Raw genomic sequence first — 17,697 nt, 5'->3', positions numbered from 1 at the left:
TTGTCTGCCTTTTTGTAGCATTTTTTTGTATGTAAGTGCACAAAGGAGAAGTTTTCAGTTCGATTTCTGTCCGCTGAGTTATCAAATGTACCGCTATTTTCATTTAGTTATAGCTCAGAGGGAAGTGTAATTATTGGTGTGATTTGTTTTCTTTTTTCCAGTAATCACTATAAAAAGTTCCCTCAGATGTCGTCGTATCAGAGGATGTTAGTGCACAGAGTGGCAGCTTACTTTGGAATGGATCACAATGTGGATCAGACTGGAAAATCTGTAATTATCAACAAGACCAGCAATACAAGAATGTAAGTAGCAACACTGTGTTTCGCTTGTTCCCTTTCACAAGAGCTGGTTTGTACCATGACCATTTTGGTTTTTTTATTATTATTTTTTTATTTTTATAGCAAGAGTGAGTGCTGTTTATCCCTTTCTAGGGTGGGAGGGGAGGACAGGGCTAGCATTGTGAGATTATTTAGGGATCGAAAGATGCATAAGGAGAAATTAACCCAGTTTGTCTCTTGCAAGAAACTTAATGCAGTATCTTGGAATGTTACTTTCCCTGACTCTGTAGTGCCACCCCTCTGCTACAGAAATTAGCTTGTTGCTTTACGTGTCACCTGGTACCATACTGCTGTATTCCTAAAGTGTATTTGGAAGATTGCCTCTGCCCTTGTTCTGGGTTTCCCTGCTTGAAGAGTCGTTTTCTGCCCAACCTGATTATTTAGGATTTGGTTCCCCTCTGCCACCTGACACCATTTATTTCCTTTTCTTCCTCTGCTCCCCTCCTGGTTCCACTTCATTTTCTCTTCAACTCTCATAGTTTGACCACAGAGTTTTTGTGGGTTATGAATTTCTTCTGATGGTTCAAATGCATTGCAAAATTCCTGGCAGGTTAAACTTGTGCTGGCATGCTTTATGCTCTCCTCCATCAACCTGTATAAAGCTAGCAAAAGCTCAATATGAAGTTCCCTGGCTAATTCTGCAAAGGTGCAGTCATGTGTCCTTGACTAATCAGCATCACTTGTTCTGCCAAGTGCCACGTGTGTATTAACCATTATGGAACCGTAGCCTTACTTTCTCTCTTGGCCTATAAACTGCATAATAAAGAGGAAGTAATTACAACTGGGTAATGAAATTTTGGTATCTGGTATTGGAACAGGAAAGCCCCATTTGAAAATTGTGTGCTTCCTGTATTCAATTAGTAGGAGAAATAAAAACATTTATTTCATTTACATATCCAGTAGTTAGGTGATTTACTTAGACTCAGTTGCAGAGAATGTTGGGGGTTTTTTTTTAGTGCTGTTAGCTTCTCCTGTGGAAGGCTCGAAGGACTACCTGATTTTGTAAGATCAAAACCTGAGCCAAACACATTGGTATTTGTTATTTCACTGAGCCCTAAAAATCTTCTGTGAAGTAAATTTAAGATCATATCATTATCAATTTCTTTATTATTTATCATATATTTATAGCATTATCAATTTATTTTAGATCCTTTTCATGGGCTAACCCTCAGATGCTCAGACATCTGTAAAACAATACTTAGACATTAATGTTTTTAGAGGTTTGATTAAAGCGTGCGCTAACAGCCTGATTTTCAGAAGTCAAGAGAATGACAGTAGCTTGATAAAACGAACGCTCAGGCTGCCAAGGCTTAGCCTTGAGGTCTGGTAATATCTGCCCCTGCGCGAGGGCTGTGTTTGGATAGGAATAAGAAAACACTGGGTATGCAGCAAACCAGTGTTGGCTTTTGAGCTGTAAATGAAAAAGAAATTAGTCTCCTCTTAAACAAAACACAATCAATTGTATCTGAAGGCTTTTCAGGCATTCCTCTCTTTATAGTTCTCCCTTTTCCCTTCGCATCTCTGTCACCTCTGTAGTGCACGAACTGCTACAGAGCTTTCCTCACAGCATTGCCTTCTCCTGGTTGACTCGATAATGTGATAGTATCACATTAATATCTGATAACACCTTGCTTGGTTGTGTGGCTGTGTGTTGCAGAGATGGGTGGCGCTGGAAGCGCTGTTAGAAATGCTTGCACAGTGCTCCTGGAGAAGACACTGAAGTAGTCTTCGACAGTCCAGAGTTTATGAGAGTGTTCTGGTGAAGCTGTGGTTCTTGCATTGTGGGAATGAGCAAGCAAGGCTGTTTACTGGGCATAAATTGGCATCCTTGTGGGCAACCTCAGCTGGCAGGACGTTGCAGGGGTATAACGGATCGAATGACCCTTTCAGCTGTGGTCTTGCAAGCTGGAGGTGAGACACGGAGCCGGACAAACTGATTCTGACAATATTCCTGTGTAGATCTTCCAGAAATAAATACAAGGCTTTGCCCCTCTGTTAACTGTGAGTACAGCTGTTTTGTAAGCACCACCCAAACTGCAGATTTTTTCCCTTCTGCAGTGATTTGGTAGTAGGTAACTGGATTATTTGAAGTTTGTATTGAATCATGGTGCTTCCAGTGTGTTATTTACACTATTTTGATACTGATGTAAAATAAAGCTTTGTAGAATAGCTCTTTCTTTTCATAACTGGAGGAGGTAGCATGTTCTTTTAAAACGTCCCTGGCTCTGACAGAAAATAGATTGTTATTATCCAGCTTGAATAGGGGCTGATGAGACTTTTATCATCTGCAGCAAATATTGTCTAAATTCCCATCTGAAAGCATCCAGTGTGATTTCACGTGTTCTGCATTTCAGTACTCTGAGGAGACAGTTTTGTACGGTTTAGAATCAACACCAAATACTGGGAATGTGTTGACTCTATTAATTACTACTTGGAAGGTTTCCAGAATACCGGAAAACCTGGAGAGCGGCTGAAGCACTGTTCAACGTGGTTATGTTGTGCTGTAAGCCTGAGCCTTGATAGTTTTGTGTGAATTTATGGAGAGGCCACGTAGATGGATACTCTGAAGATATGCGTTTTGACAATAAATTATCTCTTTATGGCATATGGTTTCCGAAGTACTTTAGCTGCATATTTTGGAGAGGGAACAATTCTTGCATACTCCAGCATTCATGAATTCTGCACTGGCTGCGACTTCTGCGTGTGTGTGCCTGTTTGAGAAGAGCATGTGACTGCAGAGTCGCCGTATGGGTTTGAGTAAGCACCGTGTGGCTGATTTCTCTGGCTGAGTGAGGGTTCATGTCACATCTCTGCTTGCAAAGGTGAGGAGTTGTTCCTTGGCTCTGGGCAGTGAGGTGCATTTATTCTGTTTAGCAGAGATCTCCTGTGCTCGCTGCCTGCAGGTGCTTGGAGGCATAAGTGTCAGAAGAGTTAACAGCTTGGAGATGAGCGGGCTGGTTGGGAAAATCTGGTAACAATGCTACCTTAGAGGTGCCACAGTACGGAGTAGGGTCTGTCAAACCGGACTAGGGTATGAGCGGAGTGGATGGGGACATTTCATTTTTTCATCAGTTGGCCATCTGAAGGTGAGGTATATGCCCTTCTGTGTACGTGTGCCTATAAAGTACCTACTTTTGGGGGGTTTGAATTTGAGAAATGGTGTATTGAAGAGGTTGCAGCTGGTCTGGTCATCTGTGCTGCTTTACGGAGAGGGAAAAATGATGGTAAAAATGAATTGGGACTTGACTCTCTCTGGAATTGCAATCCTGCAGCTTTTGTGAACTCTTAGTGAAGTCTCTCTTAAAAATATGGTCAGGCAATAATGACAGTTTTGCAGTCTGAAGAGTATTTATGATGAGGAGCTTAATCTAAGGTGCATCTTTTTTTTAAAAAAATAATTATTGGAATGTGAACAAGTCATACTGTTTTTGAAGCTTTGTTAGGAAATTAAATTTAAAACAGAGATGACCTCAACTACCTAAATGTTTGTTAACCTTCATGAAGTTAAGTCTCTGTACTCTAGCTCTCATTACAGAAGAGTGGATTTTAAAAACAAATTATCTTTCCATAAGATTTTTGAAATTGAGACTAGGTTTAAAAAGAACAACTTTGAAAACTAAACATTGTTTTTCATCATCTGATATCTTACAAAGTCCTGCCTAACTAAATTGTCTTACTTTTGAAATCTTATTCTCAGCAGTACACATGAGAAAAGTTGATAAGAAAATGAGGGAGAATTTTGTTGTTGTTGTTGTTTTGTTTTTATAGTCAAAGAGCTCAAATGCTACTTACATGGGGAAGTCTGCTTTGTTCAATATGAAACTGCTCTCGTGTCACCAGTGTAATATATATTTGTCATCTGCGTCTGCTTGTCATCTGTCTAAAGATAGACAGAAATGTATGGGGAACTTAAGACAGTGAAATATGATATAAACAGAAGTTTGGAATTGAGGCAAGATGTTAGACTGGGCATCCGAAATTGGAGCCAAAATAATGTGTATGTGCCACCTTCTATTCTGTATATTCCTCATAATTTGTATCAAACAACTGGAAGTACTTCAGAGCTTTTTGCAGAACTGTTCATATTGTTATACGTGTCAGTTCAGATTCATTCATTTGATTGTCTGTAAATAGGTGGAGAAATGCAGGGGAAGAGTGTTTGGTGTGCTTGGTAATTGAAAAGGGTTTTCGTGTCGTTGAGATCATGGCTCATGTGGCAAGTATGTCTGTACCGCAGCCTACACATGCATTCATGTACATTTTTATATAAGTGTGAGTGGCAGGTCTCATCAGAATTGAGAAGGTGGAGTACTGATAATATAGAGTGGTTGTATTTAGACATTTTCATACATTCTGAGGGCGTAACATACCTATTACAAACTTCATACCAATACTCATATCTTCAGGTATGACTAATTTTTTTTCAAGAGCATTGTGAGTTATGAACCTTATAATACTTGGTTTTCTTCTTACTCTGCGAATGTGAGTGTTAATAGTGGCATAGTCGAAAGGTTTTTTGGTTCCTTTGATATGTGTAAAAAAATAAGATGTTATGCATATTATAGGGGTTCGTTATAATTTAGGGGTGAACTGTATCAGCAGAAGGAGACATAATGTACAGTGTGTACTTTGAATAACCTAGAAGACCTTGTAGTTATGACATAGAATCTGTTATTCTGTCTCGTCTGTGTAAGAGTAGTTTTCATTGCAAGCAGAGAAGAAAAGTTCTTATCAGGTTTCTATTGTGTATACACAGGGTGTTCTTGTAGATAACGTGTGCTAGTAGAGGTGCACTGTGCTAATTTCACTGTCTTAAGATAAGAATCTGAACTTTGGTACAGGATCCTACAGACATGTCAGTAAAATGGCATTCACTGAACATTGGCAATATCAGTGAGGAATAGTTTCTAGAATTTTTTTCTACCCTAGGCTGAAGTGCCAGGAAGACTTCTTTGATATGCCAAACGTTACAGCCTTTGGAGCATGCAGAAAAGTATGTCTTTCCCCTTGACTGAATAAGGTATTCGTGGTTGCTCAGTGTAAATGACTTCAATTTTTTTAAGCAGTTGTTTGTTGATGGGAAAGGTGGGACATTTTCAACAATTGGTAACGGCTCTTTGCTCTTTTTAGTTAGTTATATGGTAGTAGTTACAACTGTGTACCTGAATGCAGGTATCTTATTTTTTATGAGATCTCAGTCAAAGCAATTCAATGTTTGCAAGAGAGTTTGAAGCACAGTTTTGGGTGTCCTGTCCTGTCTGTTGTGTGTGTGTCCCCCGCACCTTGTAACACGGAATAGTTATCTGGCAAATGGTTTGCTGTATGGATTGCATCTGCATTTAAGCACCTTGTGCTAGCCTTGATTATTATATATGTACACAGAGTAATGATCGCATGAGAGTAAAATCGGTTTTATGAGCCACATAATACAGGAAAAAGTATGTGAACACCATTATTTCTGGTTTTATTTTTTTTTCCTTGGAGCCTTGCATTACTTTTCTTCAAGGGACTATGGAGTCTGCTCCGTTCCTCTCTTCGCTATTACAGTTACCTCTTTCCCATCTTCACTACAGAATAGTTGCTCCTTGACTACCAATAAATAAACAGAAACTGGGGATATCTATACTTTCCCACCGGTTTACAATTGCTGTTGCCCAGTCAGTATACAATTGTCATATGTTACAATTGTGTGGAGAAATGCAAGGGTGCGTAATAGACGTATGCAGCTAAAATGGAAGAAACATGTATAATTGGGAAATAACACTGTAATTGTCTGAGGTGTGACGTTTTGTCCCGGTTTAAACTGAACTAATACGTTAAGCAACTAAGAATTTAGTACAAACATAATGAAGAAATAGTGTATAATAACACAACTGTGAGTTTGTTGTAGATAGTAACATATGTAGTTTTGAAGTACAAATTATCCTGGTTTTCGTGGGTTTTATTTCTTGAAATAAATAATCTATTTTTCTTCAGAAAAATGATCTGTTTATTTTAATCTTCATGAAATTAGGAACATGATTAGAAACAACTTTTTTTCAGTGCAGTAGTAATCACGTTTAGGATGCAAGAGCCCAGTGTCCCAGTAGTCATTGCTGTGATGCTTAGGTTTTAGCCTTTAGCTCCTTTCTGGCATTTCCCACTGCAGCCCAGGGCTGGCAGCACATCCATGCATGCCAAGGAGGGGAAGGCTTTCGCATCCAAGAAGGAGCAGGGAACTTCCCGAGAAACACTTCAGAGGAGCACTGAGGGGGCTTAGCCATTTTGCACTGGGGTTCAGGAAATGTCTGCCTCCAGCAGTGGCCTGAGCCTCCTTGCACACTGCAATGCCTCGAATTTTTGTCGCAAGAGAGAGCCAGCTGACGTGGAGAAATCGCCTGTCTTTTATCCAGTCACATGGTGATTAGAGAAGTAATTCCGGGCGTATGTACGTTAGTAACTGGTGGGGATTTTAGCAATATCTTACTAGCGCGCTACAGGCATTTGTTTCAGGCACAAAGTTGCTGCTGGTCCACTAAATACGTTGAGGTTCTGTGCCTTCATCATTTCATTGCTTGATGGTCATCTGGAAGAGATTGAGCGCTTTTTTTTATCCCAGTCTTTTTTTTTTTTTCTTTATTTTAATGATACTTGAATTAGGATAGACTTTTTTTTCTGAGCAAGCATTCTGTCTTTTTAGTCACATGCCTGTTTTCCATGGAAGATACAAAAGAAAAAAAAATACTTGGTACACTTGAAGTTGAGCTGAATTTGACCCTGAAATGTTGGCTTCGTGCTTACCTCAATCAGTACAAGCCATATACTGGACCCATGGAAATGACTTAGTCTGTAAATGAGATGTTAGGGTTAATGAACCAGTTCTAATAGCTCCAATATTAAATTTTCGTCCAAAGTAATTTATCAAAGCTAAATTGTTTATAATTAAGGTGGACATGTACTTTACAGCTGTTCTATACTGTAATGAAATACTGGTTAAGCATTAATTAGAAGACATCTGTGGTATTTCTCATTTTCTGGTGGGGTGTGCGTTTGTTTTTATGCTTGCCATCACACTACTTAATAGTACAAGTTCTTATAAATATCTGTAAACCTTATAGGAGGTTATTGTCACCTGCTCTGTGTGGGGAGATGGGAGGTTACCCAGGAAGAGAGTGCTGTGGAATAGGAAATACGTAATTCGGTTGAGGGAAACTCTTCCTTACATGAGTAATTAACCTGTGTCTTTATGTGCTCATCCAAGCTGTAGCAGGGAAGTGCCTGTTAATCAAGATGCTGTTTGGTCATTTATACTTTCAAGTCAATGGAGGGAGATCTGGAAGTCTGAAATGGCCCCTGTGCTTTCCTCAGAGGTAACTGTACATCAGTATTAGGTGACATAAAGTCTGTAAATTTGGGCATTTCAGAAACAAGGTGCTAATGCACGAGCAAGTGAATTTTAGATGTGGTCCGAATTGGTTTTAGTATTTGCCTTTTATACTTCTGTTGCCTGCCTCGTGTTTAATGTAGGAAATATGACATGATCACTGGAAATTAAAAAAAGTATCATGAGTTTTGAGAATCCTTTGTCTTTATAAGGAAAGTCAGTCGTTTCTGCTCGCTGTTTCCAAGGTAGCCTTGTGAGGCTGTATCTGACAAGTTATTAAAAACAGTTGCTCTTCTTCAGGCCAGTAATTGTTCAGGGGATGACTTCTGATCCACGAGCCTTCCTGCTGGAGATGGGGAAAATGTTAATGGCCTGAGGTAGAAGTACGCACAAGAGTTTGTCATGGTACTAATTTGTGCATATGGGGCATTTCGAGAGGACTAGCAGTTTCTTTGTTAGCCTGTTGGCTTTTGGGGAACCATCTTGCCTTCATTGGTAGTCTTCAGCTCTTGAATTTGCTTCCTTTTTATCTCTCTCTTCCTTGTCGACTTTTTAACTTCTAAGATGGAAAAATGTAATTTTAAATAGATCACAGCAGTTATGCAACGCTGTAATTTTTAGCCACTTACAGAGTATGCCATATCCTTAAAATCAAATATTAATGAATTCCATAATAAAGTATGCTACCACTTACGAGCCTCTACTGGCTGGAAATAAATTGGCGTTCTGCAAGATGTTCAGTCTTGATAGAGATCCTGAATATCAAGAGCCAAATCCAATTCAGGAGAGTGGGAGCAAGAGAAGCAAGTCCCTCAGATACAGCAAAAAAATCTTCGTTTGAGCATAGGAAGACAGCACAGCATTTTGAAGCTCCTAAAAAGGTCCCTGTCTGAGAGAGGACATTGTACTTCAGCCCTGTCTAGCAGAACAGCTGGTCTTTCAGTGTGGCTTTGGCCTGCTGGCTTTTCCCCTGAGTTTAGAGCTAGATTTCTGTGTTCTGGCCCCAGAATACTGGGCCAGATATGGAAGCTTGTACTCAGGCAGTCTTTCGGGGAGTTGAGATGTACTGTGGTTTTGCGTCTGTGGATAAAAACAGGATGACTTTCTGGAATTAAGCTTTGGGAAAGCTTGTGAGGGTTGTGGGTTGTGCGATGATACCTCAATATTAGATCTGGTTCTCTAAATGCTGTATACTTCGAAAGCCTTCGGGATCTGGCCCTCTACTTGGTCCACACATGGAATAACTTGGCATTGAAGAGGTTTGTTGGACGTTGACTCTGTCCATCCTGCAGACTTCAGCTTCCACGTGGTTTTCATAGTGGGAAACGCTGCTGGTGCCAGCCCCGTTGAAATCGTGCTGCTGGGGTACTAGGACTGAGCACCTTGAAGGGTGGGCAAGAATGGCACAAGAAACCTCACGCTCACTGAATAAAAAATGCAGGGAGACGTTGCTTCCTTGTAGCGTTACTGGCTCTTCCTTTCAATCCTGCCAGACTTATCTGCAACCCCAATTAAAAGGGGAGAATGCCTGTCAAAATAACTTGTGACTTCTCATATCCTTGTTTAGTAATAAGTACAGAACATGTTTAGAGTCCAGATGCTGTTTTGAAAAAAAATGTTAAAGAATATACAGTCTTCAACCAGGAAAAATGTAGCATTTGGAGTTTGAGGTTTGTTGTTTTTTTTCCCCCCCCTGTGCTGCTGAGAAGGCAGCACCTTGAAGGAACTGTTTTTGTACGGGGTTGGTTTTTTTCCTTACAGCTTTCAATGTGCTTTTATCATCATAACAGAATTTCTTAGTGACTCATACTATAAAAGCAGCAATCTGTTAATGAGGCATTTAGCTTCAAATGCCTGAAATGCCATCTTGAGTGGTTTTAAGTATTAAGTTGTGATAATATAACTGCACTGTACTTTAACAATTATCTGTATTTAAATTCCCACTCTGACTTTTTTGAAACTGTGTTTTAGCATTCATCAGTGCTGAAATACATGAAACCTATTTGAAGGATGTAATTCTGGGCCCTCATTACTGAAAAAAAATCTGAGATAATTTAATCAAATAATTTAACCTTTCTGCCTTTCAGCATTAAGTTGGGGCCTTTTGACAATGATGATATTTTTTCTCAAGGTGTGTAAATTCTGGAACTCTCAGAATATGTTCCCGTGCCTCCATGATCAAAATGTTTATTTGTGCTGCAGATAGAGTTTTGGCCTGCAAGTTGAAGAAACAGTAATGCTTATGCAGTTTTACTGTTGTGGTAATGCAGAGCCTTAGGAGAGCCTCAAGCATAAAACTGAAGAAGGCACAGCGGGCAGATGTAGTTGATATTCACAAACTAGCAAAGCAAGAAACGCCACCGTCCTGTGTCACAGTGTGCCTTCGAAATAGAGGCCGACGTGATGTTGGAGTGAGCAGTCAGTCTACTTAAATACAAGTGCAAAAAACAAGAAAACACCGTTACACCATCAGAGCACCTGGATAAGAGTGCCTAAAATCTCCACAGTTTCTCTGAATCCTGTTGGCAGCAGTGCTTCTCCTCTGCTCTCACTGTCCCATTGCTCTGCTGATGGCATCATTGTGTAAGAACATTTTGTTGGTTATTCATTTTGTTTGCCGGATGATCCTGTGGGTACTCAAGGGTGGTGTTTTGCCCCCATTACCCTACCTGTCTTTCACTTTGTGTTCCTGTTTGTTCAGGAGAGGAATATTAGCATGCCGTCCCCTGTTAAGTGCGTTAATTGAACATTGTATTGCAAATGCAAAGTTCATTTTTTTTTTTGACTCTTGCACACCGCAGCGATCTCCACTTTTGAACTCGTTTTCCTATATTGCATTCCTTCAGACAGCTGCTTCACTATTACCTGTGAGGCTTTTGCAGATCACATGCGCTGCAGCACTTGCTAGATATTTTTCACTACATCAGGCGCTGTACTGGCAAACCCATCTTTTCCACACATGGTGAGGTTGTTGCTTCATTTGAAAGGCATCTTGCAACAGCCTCTGCGCTGTGATGCTGTCAGAAACATATGCCTCATAATAAAGATTTATGTACTGTATATAAGTCAGCCCTGACAATACCAGACTGTTTGTGTGCTCTGCTAATACAGTGACTTAAGTCTTCAGAACTGTAATGTTCAAAGCTCAGGCTTGTCTCTTTTTCCATTTGTCCCTTTGGTGTGGTATCTGTGCTTCCTGTTTCTTAGCCAGTTGGTTCAGAGCTAATTAACTTATTTTAAATGAGTGCAGATTTTTTTTCCCCCAATAGTATTTAATTTCTTATCTGCCATGCAAATAGAGGTCTATGAAACTGTGTTAGTTTGCTTCTAAATGTGGCAGATGCAAGGAAATGCCATGTGACTTCCTTAGTCTGTGTATCCTGATAGCTATTACCCGTCGGCAATATGTTTTTAAAATCTGCAGTTTATTTAAATAGTGAATACCTGGTTAAGGTACTTAAGGTTTTGGGGCTTTTTCATTACTACTTACAATGGTTGACTTGGAATCAAAAGCATTAAATGAGCACATAATGGGAAATTCTCTTTAGAGACTCCATGTGAAAAAAATGCCCGAGGGATGAACTCTGTTTTCTGTCATACTGAGATAAATTGAGAGGAACTCTGTTGAAGTGAATGGAAAGAGCTCACATTAAAATCACCATAATGATAGTAGAAAAAAGTCTTATAATGGATGTTGCTATCAAAATTTTAACTTTTTTTTTTCCTTTCTGACACGCAGAAACGTTTTGCTGCTTATTCCAGCTTTACCATTTCCAAAATATAAGCTTCGTTGCAGGGAAGGAGTCCAGAAAAGTGTCTTTTCTGGAGTCTTGTTTAAGTAAGGACTGCAGATGGCTTTTAAGTAACTATAAAATGAGAAAGGTAAATGATAATGGTCAACTTGAGAGAAAAAGCAGACACAAAAAACATCTAAAAGGGGTAGTGGTGGAGCTTTGTTCTGCTGTAAGTTTGTTACCATGTATCTTCGGTGTTTCACAAAACGACAGCCTGGTTGAGGTTGGAAGGGACCTCTGGAGGTCAACTTGTCCAACCTCCTCTGCTCAAGCAAGGCCACCCAGAGCCAGTTGTCCAGGACTACACGCAGGACTATCCCAAGGATGGAGACTCCACCATCTCTCTGCGCAACCTGTGTTCGGTCACCCTCTCGCAGTGAAAGTATTCCAAGCACAGAAATGAGAAACTTGATCCGTATCTGGAAGCGACCATTATTAATGATCTTCTAACACAAAAATAAGGCTGAAAGAGTTGAAAAGATCATTGGCTCCATGAGAAGGAGCACAGCCACTAGAAACGGGAAAGCAGTATTGCCCTGAGAATTTGCCTGAATGCTTCCCCCAAGCACTGGAAGTTGAAAGTTCCCCCAAGTTCACTGGACCTGATATTGCAGTGAAGTATGCAGAAGTACTCTTGAACCAGGGAAAAACATTGGATAGGAGGCTAAATGATGCCTGTTACATGCTGCATCGGGCAATTGGGTAAGCTGATCGCTTACTAAAAAGTTACTTTGTAATCCATCCTTTCCCTTTTATCAATGTGAAAGAAAACAGAATAGGAGAAGGTTTCCCAAGATTTTGGGCAATGTGAGCAGTCTTTGCAGAAGTCCACAGAGGCTCAGATAGTTTCAGGAAGCTGAAAAGGAAGCTGGCAAAAGGTTTGGGTGCTGCAGGACACCTACTGAAGTTGGTTTCCCGTAGGTATCCTGCTGGCACCTGCCTGAATACCATGGTGTTACCTTGCTAGGCAGGATGGAGAAGAGAGGCTGTCTTGGCTGCTGAAAGGGCCTAAGCTTTCTGCAGATCTGGGGGTGTGAAGGGGGCTGCCCAGCTACCTGAGGGTGCACAGCAAAGAGCACTGACTTACTCTGAGATCCACTTTCTCTTAAACATTCGTAGCACCTGATCAAAAGCTTTACAAGGAAGGAGGCAATGCACTGTGTGTTTTGTTCTGAAACACACTGCCAGAAAAATGGCTGAGCTACCTGGCAACTTTTAGGAAATATTAAATGAGTTCATATGCGAGTGTGTTTTTGTGAAGTGCGTTTTTAGGGCACAGATGTTTTGCTTCCACCTGTACTGTCAAGCAGTAAAAATTTGAATGATCGAAAGGTTATATTAAATACAAAAACCCCCACAAAAACCTACCCCAAACTTTACATTTTTTTTAGCCTGTGTGATTTCACCCTCTCTGAGTCTTGGTTTCTGAGCCTTTAAGGTATAACTGGGTCATACTTTCCAGTTTTCTCAATACAGTCTCTGAACTGCAGAAATCCTATTGACTTCTAAAGGGATTGGTATTTCCTCATTAAGCTTTTTTGGAGTAGTGGGGTTTGAGGTTCTCAAGTGATCCAGTGATTCCAGATATGAGGGCTAAGTGAAATAATGAATATTATACATATGGGCAGCACTCTTTGTAAGCCTACATTTGCATGTCTTTTCTTGCAGGCTGTTGTTAGCACGTAGATGGTGGCCACCAATATAGGATAGGTATTGTATGTTGTTTTGGGGTTTTTTGGGGTTTTTTTTCTTGCAGAAGACCCCTAAATAGTTAGAGTACTCGAGTTAGTGATAAGGTCTTTAGAAGTACTCAATGTCTCTTCAAAAAGGCTATGCAAATCCCATTTTTACCACTTAAAATTAAACTAAGGTGTGGGTAGGGTTTGAAGGTGTAAATTAGGTAACCAGTGTGGTAATAGTAAATAAGTTCTTGGTTTTACATGGGTTTGTGATAGTAGTTATAAAATATTCTTTGACTTGAGTAAGACCTGAATTTATACTAGTACTGAAAATAAGCGTCATAAATTCACTCCCTTACATGTATGAACGCAATTTCATATATTGTATAGACTCTACTGCTGACAAGTATCAGGCTTAGAAGAGAAGTAAATGTGATTATTACTCATTTAGGGCTCACATGAGATGAATTCACTGTATCTGCTATGTTACTGTAATCATATAGTATATTAGTATATTGACAGCGTACTGCATCTTACTCAAAATTATATATTGTTTTCTTCGATTTTCAAGCACTGGATTTACCTGCAAATTCATAAACTAATGCAACAGACTTGCCCAGAATAACCACAATGGTGCTCTTTCCTTTTAGCAAATGCATTATACAATTACAGGGGACTTCAAAGCTGTCAATGTGGAACTTGCACTGACATCAGAGGACCAGAAACAAATATTCGCAGAATCAGTCTCTTCTCTACCCAAATGACTAGAGCATTTGGTTCCACTTATTGGTGTTAAAATTAGTTTGCCATATGTATACTCCTAAAATATATATTTTTGCGATAGATGTTAAAAAAGAAAATGCAGTAAACAGTATTAACAAAAAATACCCAAAACTCTATATGCAAATATAGCTGGATTTCAGTATCTTCTTTAAAATAGTCCTTAGTTTCCGTTTCTCTCAACTGAATGCCCTTTTCTGATGTGGAACATTTAAGCACTTACTGAAGGAGGCCTGTAGACTGGTGTGCCTGAAGATATTTGTTGCTGTGGTGTCCTATTTCTCACTTGACAGTCTTCCTTCAGGCTTTGCATCCTTTTTTAACAGAGCTGGTCGTGCAGTTTGCAGCCTCACTGGTAACGATGACCTGGAGCTGTAGTGATGACTGGGAGGCAAAGATCTTCTGGTGGTGCTTGTAGTAATGCAGCGCTCCATAATGCTCTGCACATTTGCAGAGTCTCTCTGCCCAGGCAAACTTCTTTTCACAACTGGAGGTTAATCACCTACTGCGCTTGTAGATTAATTTTATTAACAGGCACATACTGGATCATTAGTTTAGGCTTGTGCTTGATTTCACGCTTCTCCTATTCTCTTCTGACAAGTGGAAACATTTTATAAATAGTAAATGAAGTGAAAATAGGATTAAAAAAATGAAAATAATGCAATGAAATATGAAAATCATGTTATTTGAAGAAGTTAGTAGTTGGAGGAGACACTTTACCAAATTGCTTTTTCAATCTTTTTTCCTCTCTAATTTTTGATTACATTTTTCCCCCCCTGCATTTTAAAATACCAGTTATTTTTTATGCTTGGTATATAGTTTATTAGAGGCTCAGCAAATAGTTTAGAACTGTAAATTTTACACCGGTAGTACCGTTGCAGAAGCTTTGTTTGCGTGTTAGGATGTAAAACCAGAAAAATAACATTCCTCAGCTGGTTTTGTCAAAGCAGAATATTTGAGGAAATTAATCGTCTTTTTTGGCTGTGCAGGCACAGTGTTCTTTAATGGGAGCAAAGGCAAAACAACCCACCCAGCAATCCATTAACAGGGCTTTGTAGCCTTTCTGTTTATGAGCAAACATCACTAATGACCCATTAGGTTTGAGAACTATGCAGAGAGCCATGCTGCTTTGGGCTTGCCAGCAAGAAGGGTAGTAGGGCATCCAGAGAGTCTGCTGACTTTCGTCTGTTGGGCCCTATATCTGTTAGTGCTAGCATCTATGGATGATGGACAAAGGTTCCTTGAATTCTCAAAATCTGTGGAAATGGGGCTGGTATGTTTTGATGCTCTGTCACAAAAGTGCAGATTGTGAGCAGGAGTGTGAGTCCTTCAAATTCATACAGAAAGTGAGGCAGGAGAGCTGCTGTCTCTTAATACTGTATTTATAACAGTTCATTACAGATGTTTCCTGCACATCTGACAATGAATTGTAATAGGCTGTAATTATGGCATGAATATGTGCTGTATTTTGATTTGAAATCCATTGCTAATTAGTTTAGTGCAAATCTGAATGCTGTAACAAGAAGATGATGGCTGATTTACGCATCTGGTTTAATTTTCCATGCTGAAATAAGATGAAGCTGAGATTTTCATTTTGAAGTTTGTAGAGGACTTTTATTTACGAAGTCACTGACTTCTGTAAATTCTGCCCTTTGATTTCTTCACAGTTGGTCCATTAATGTCAGTGGAAGCTTCGTGTCTTTTTTATGGAGGTCTCTAGACGTGAGCATCTCCTGCCAGTACTGCTGTTAACAGCTTCTTCAGTGCAGAGTACAGAGTTTGTGTTCCCTGGTAGAAATCTCATGGCGTGACACAGTGTATTTACTGCTTTTATAAGCCAGCTTGTGCATTAGCAGTGCCTCAGTTGGGTGATAGCAGTGTGTGAATCCCAGCTCAGTTCTCCAGGCCACTGGTTGCCCTATTGATATCCGTGAAGCTTAAAACATTACGGGTTTGGGTCTGGAAGTGGTGTAAGCTGGAGTGTTATTTATTGACAGCTACAAGGCATTGACAGTGACCAGCTTGGTGACATGAGATGCTTCTTAAGATTTGCTTTTTGTGCAAGACGAGGACATGGAACAGCATTCTCCCAGCTTACGAACCTGAAAATGTTGAACTTTTAACCAGTGGGGTTTGACTTTTAAAAATAAATGTCTGGGTGCGTTTATATCGGTGAACTAATTGGTACTCTGTGATTCTTCCGGAGTATTTTCCCCACTTAATGGTGATGAGATAATATTTTGTTTAAACAAAACACCATCAGTCCCTTGAATTACCAGTTTTGTTTATTAGGAGTGAGGAAACTCTTGGTTTTGGTTTTTAAGATTTATGTCAGTTTTTCCTTACTTTTAAAGGTGGATACGCTTCCCGAAGAGGCAGTGTTGCCGGAGGGCACAGCTACTGAAGGAAGCAAATTAACATACAGTGTGTTAATTTGTTTTCCCTGTCCTTCAGTCACAGTGAGGAGAGTCTAAATATTTCAGTGACTGAGACTTTGGATTCCCGCTCCTTGCTACACAACAACAACAAAAGCTATTTATAGCAATAACAGTTAGCAGTGATACAGCAGCCTCAGACAGCTTTAGGCAGCATCTCACCATGACCACAAATGTTAACTGCTTTTGCACTGAATGCCTCTGTGAAAACAAAGAGCACTGAGAAATAAAGATCAAAGCGAAACCAAAAGAAAGATTTTTTTATTGCTATGTTTTACTTTGCTGGCAGACCAGAGCAAAGGTTTTCTGAACATTTAAAAGATGAAAAAGGTGAAGAATCCCAGAAGCGATTTATCTTGAAGCGAGATAACTCTAGTATTGATAAAGAAGACAATCAGGTTGGTTCTCGGTTCGAGAGTTGCTGAAATTTGTTCTGTTTTTGAAGGTGGGCTGACTGATGTTATTGTTGTTCTTTTGTTGTTGCTCTCCTCCTCCCTTGCCCTCCTGCCCCTTCCCCACCTCCTCTGGCGTACGTACCACCGCGGGTAGCATCGAGCCCTGGCGTGGCCGCTTCAGCCGTGGCAGTGTGTGGGTTTGCATGGGTGGTTTGCTTGGCGCAGGACTTGCTGCATGCCCACGGGAGGGGGAATGCCGGCGGCTCCGGGCTGCGTGGAAGGCTGTGTCAGTCGCATTTCTCCATGCCTTGCCTAACTATGGCAGTTGTTCTGCTCCCTACAGCTTTCTCCTTTCCGTTGTACCCATTCAGAGTTGGATTTCAGTATGGACTGGTGATAAACTGATGTAGCCCAAAAAGGAGAGAGGAAAAAAATACTAACAAAAAAAAATGTGCCCCAAATAAACATGTGACAATGAGGCCAGGTTGATGATGATGATTTTTTTTTTTTTTTTTAAACCATCCTAAATTAAGTTGGGACCGAAAAGAAATCAGTTGTATCTTTTAGTTCCTTCCCTCCTCCTGTGCCCTCACCACCTTTTACTGTCTGTGTAACTTACTTGCTTGTTGTGCATGTACTGTGGCAGACGTTCCCCCCCTGTGTTGCCTGTGCCATAACACTACCTTAGCTTTGGTGAGCCCGGTGAGTAGGGGAGCGCCAGGGAAACGTGTGTGTTTGTGCTGCCTTTAAAAGCGGGTGTTGTGCTGTTTCAATCCAGTGCAAGCTGTGTATGTGGAATATATTAACAAAAAACAAATAAAAAAGGGTTCTCATGTGAATTGCTTTTATGAGAAAATTCTCACAGGTAAGAAGACCGCGTGTGCTTTCTTTGCTTGAGGTTGTATTTGTGGAG

The 17,697-nt window shown here is 40.2% G+C and overlaps 1 protein-coding gene across 23 annotated transcripts in view; it reads left to right on the top strand.

Annotated features, from left to right (window-relative positions):
* The window catches only part of ARPP21 (cAMP regulated phosphoprotein 21), a 255,713-nt gene that overhangs the window by 162,428 nt on the left and 75,588 nt on the right, over positions 1 to 17,697 (top strand). For 22 of the 23 annotated variants that reach the window (XM_075418775.1, XM_075418768.1, XM_075418770.1 and 19 more), the window contains 2 exons: positions 162 to 302; positions 16,679 to 16,787. In XM_075418775.1, coding sequence (XP_075274890.1) covers positions 162 to 302; positions 16,679 to 16,787 — 250 coding nt within the window. The remainder of the gene's footprint in view (positions 1 to 161; positions 303 to 16,678; positions 16,788 to 17,697) is intronic. The other variant, XM_075418789.1, reaches the window with a different exon arrangement.

The sequence above is a fragment of the Opisthocomus hoazin genome, chromosome 4 (assembly GCF_030867145.1).
Source record: "Opisthocomus hoazin isolate bOpiHoa1 chromosome 4, bOpiHoa1.hap1, whole genome shotgun sequence".
Classification (NCBI taxonomy): Eukaryota; Metazoa; Chordata; class Aves; order Opisthocomiformes; family Opisthocomidae; genus Opisthocomus; species Opisthocomus hoazin.
The sequence above is the reverse complement of the archived record's forward strand: the minus strand, read 5'-3'. Positions and strand labels throughout refer to the sequence as shown.